This window comes from Otolemur garnettii, unplaced genomic scaffold, assembly GCF_000181295.1.
Source record: "Otolemur garnettii isolate 467f Iridium unplaced genomic scaffold, OtoGar3 scaffold00518, whole genome shotgun sequence".
In the NCBI taxonomy this organism is placed as follows: domain Eukaryota; kingdom Metazoa; phylum Chordata; class Mammalia; order Primates; family Galagidae; genus Otolemur; species Otolemur garnettii.
Window position 1 is genome coordinate 18,474 of NW_003852913.1, and position 488 is coordinate 18,961.

The following is a 488-nucleotide window of genomic DNA, read 5'->3' on the forward strand; positions in this document are numbered from 1 at the left end:
CCCAGCACTGATGCTCATGTGAAGGCAATGAAAATGCTGATATCTTTCATCATCCTCTTTATCTTGCATTTTATAGGCTATGCCATAGAAATGACATCTTCGGTGGTGGAAAACAAAGTGATGATAATTTTTGGAATGACAACCTCAGCCATCTATCTCTGGGCTCACTCATTTATCCTAATTCTAGGAAACAGCAAACTAAAGCAGGCCTCTTCGGAGGCAGTGCATCAACTAAAGTGTTGTAAGAGAAGGGAAAATCTCAGAGCCACTTAGAAAAGTTGGAAGAGAAATGGATGTTCTAGGCGAATAATCCAGTGAAGATATTTTTGATGATCTGTTTCATTTGCACCATATTCTCATGTGCGTTTTAACTGTGTTATTAAACATCATCAAAATCGTTCACTATTGTTTTGACTACATTTTAAGGCATCTCACTCCTTGATGAGATTTTAATCTTACTTACTATTGCAGTGTTTTGAGCAGATTTC

At 37.3% G+C, this 488-nt stretch overlaps 1 protein-coding gene across 1 annotated transcript in view; it reads left to right on the forward strand.

Annotated features, from left to right (window-relative positions):
• The window catches only part of LOC111722824 (taste receptor type 2 member 10-like), a 12,136-nt gene extending 11,863 nt beyond the window's left edge, over window positions 1-273 (forward strand). The window contains exon 2 of the mRNA XM_023509155.1: window positions 77-273. Within this exon, the coding sequence (XP_023364923.1) occupies window positions 77-273 (197 nt within the window). The remainder of the gene's footprint in view (window positions 1-76) is intronic.
• Window positions 274-488: the final 215 nt, after the last annotated feature.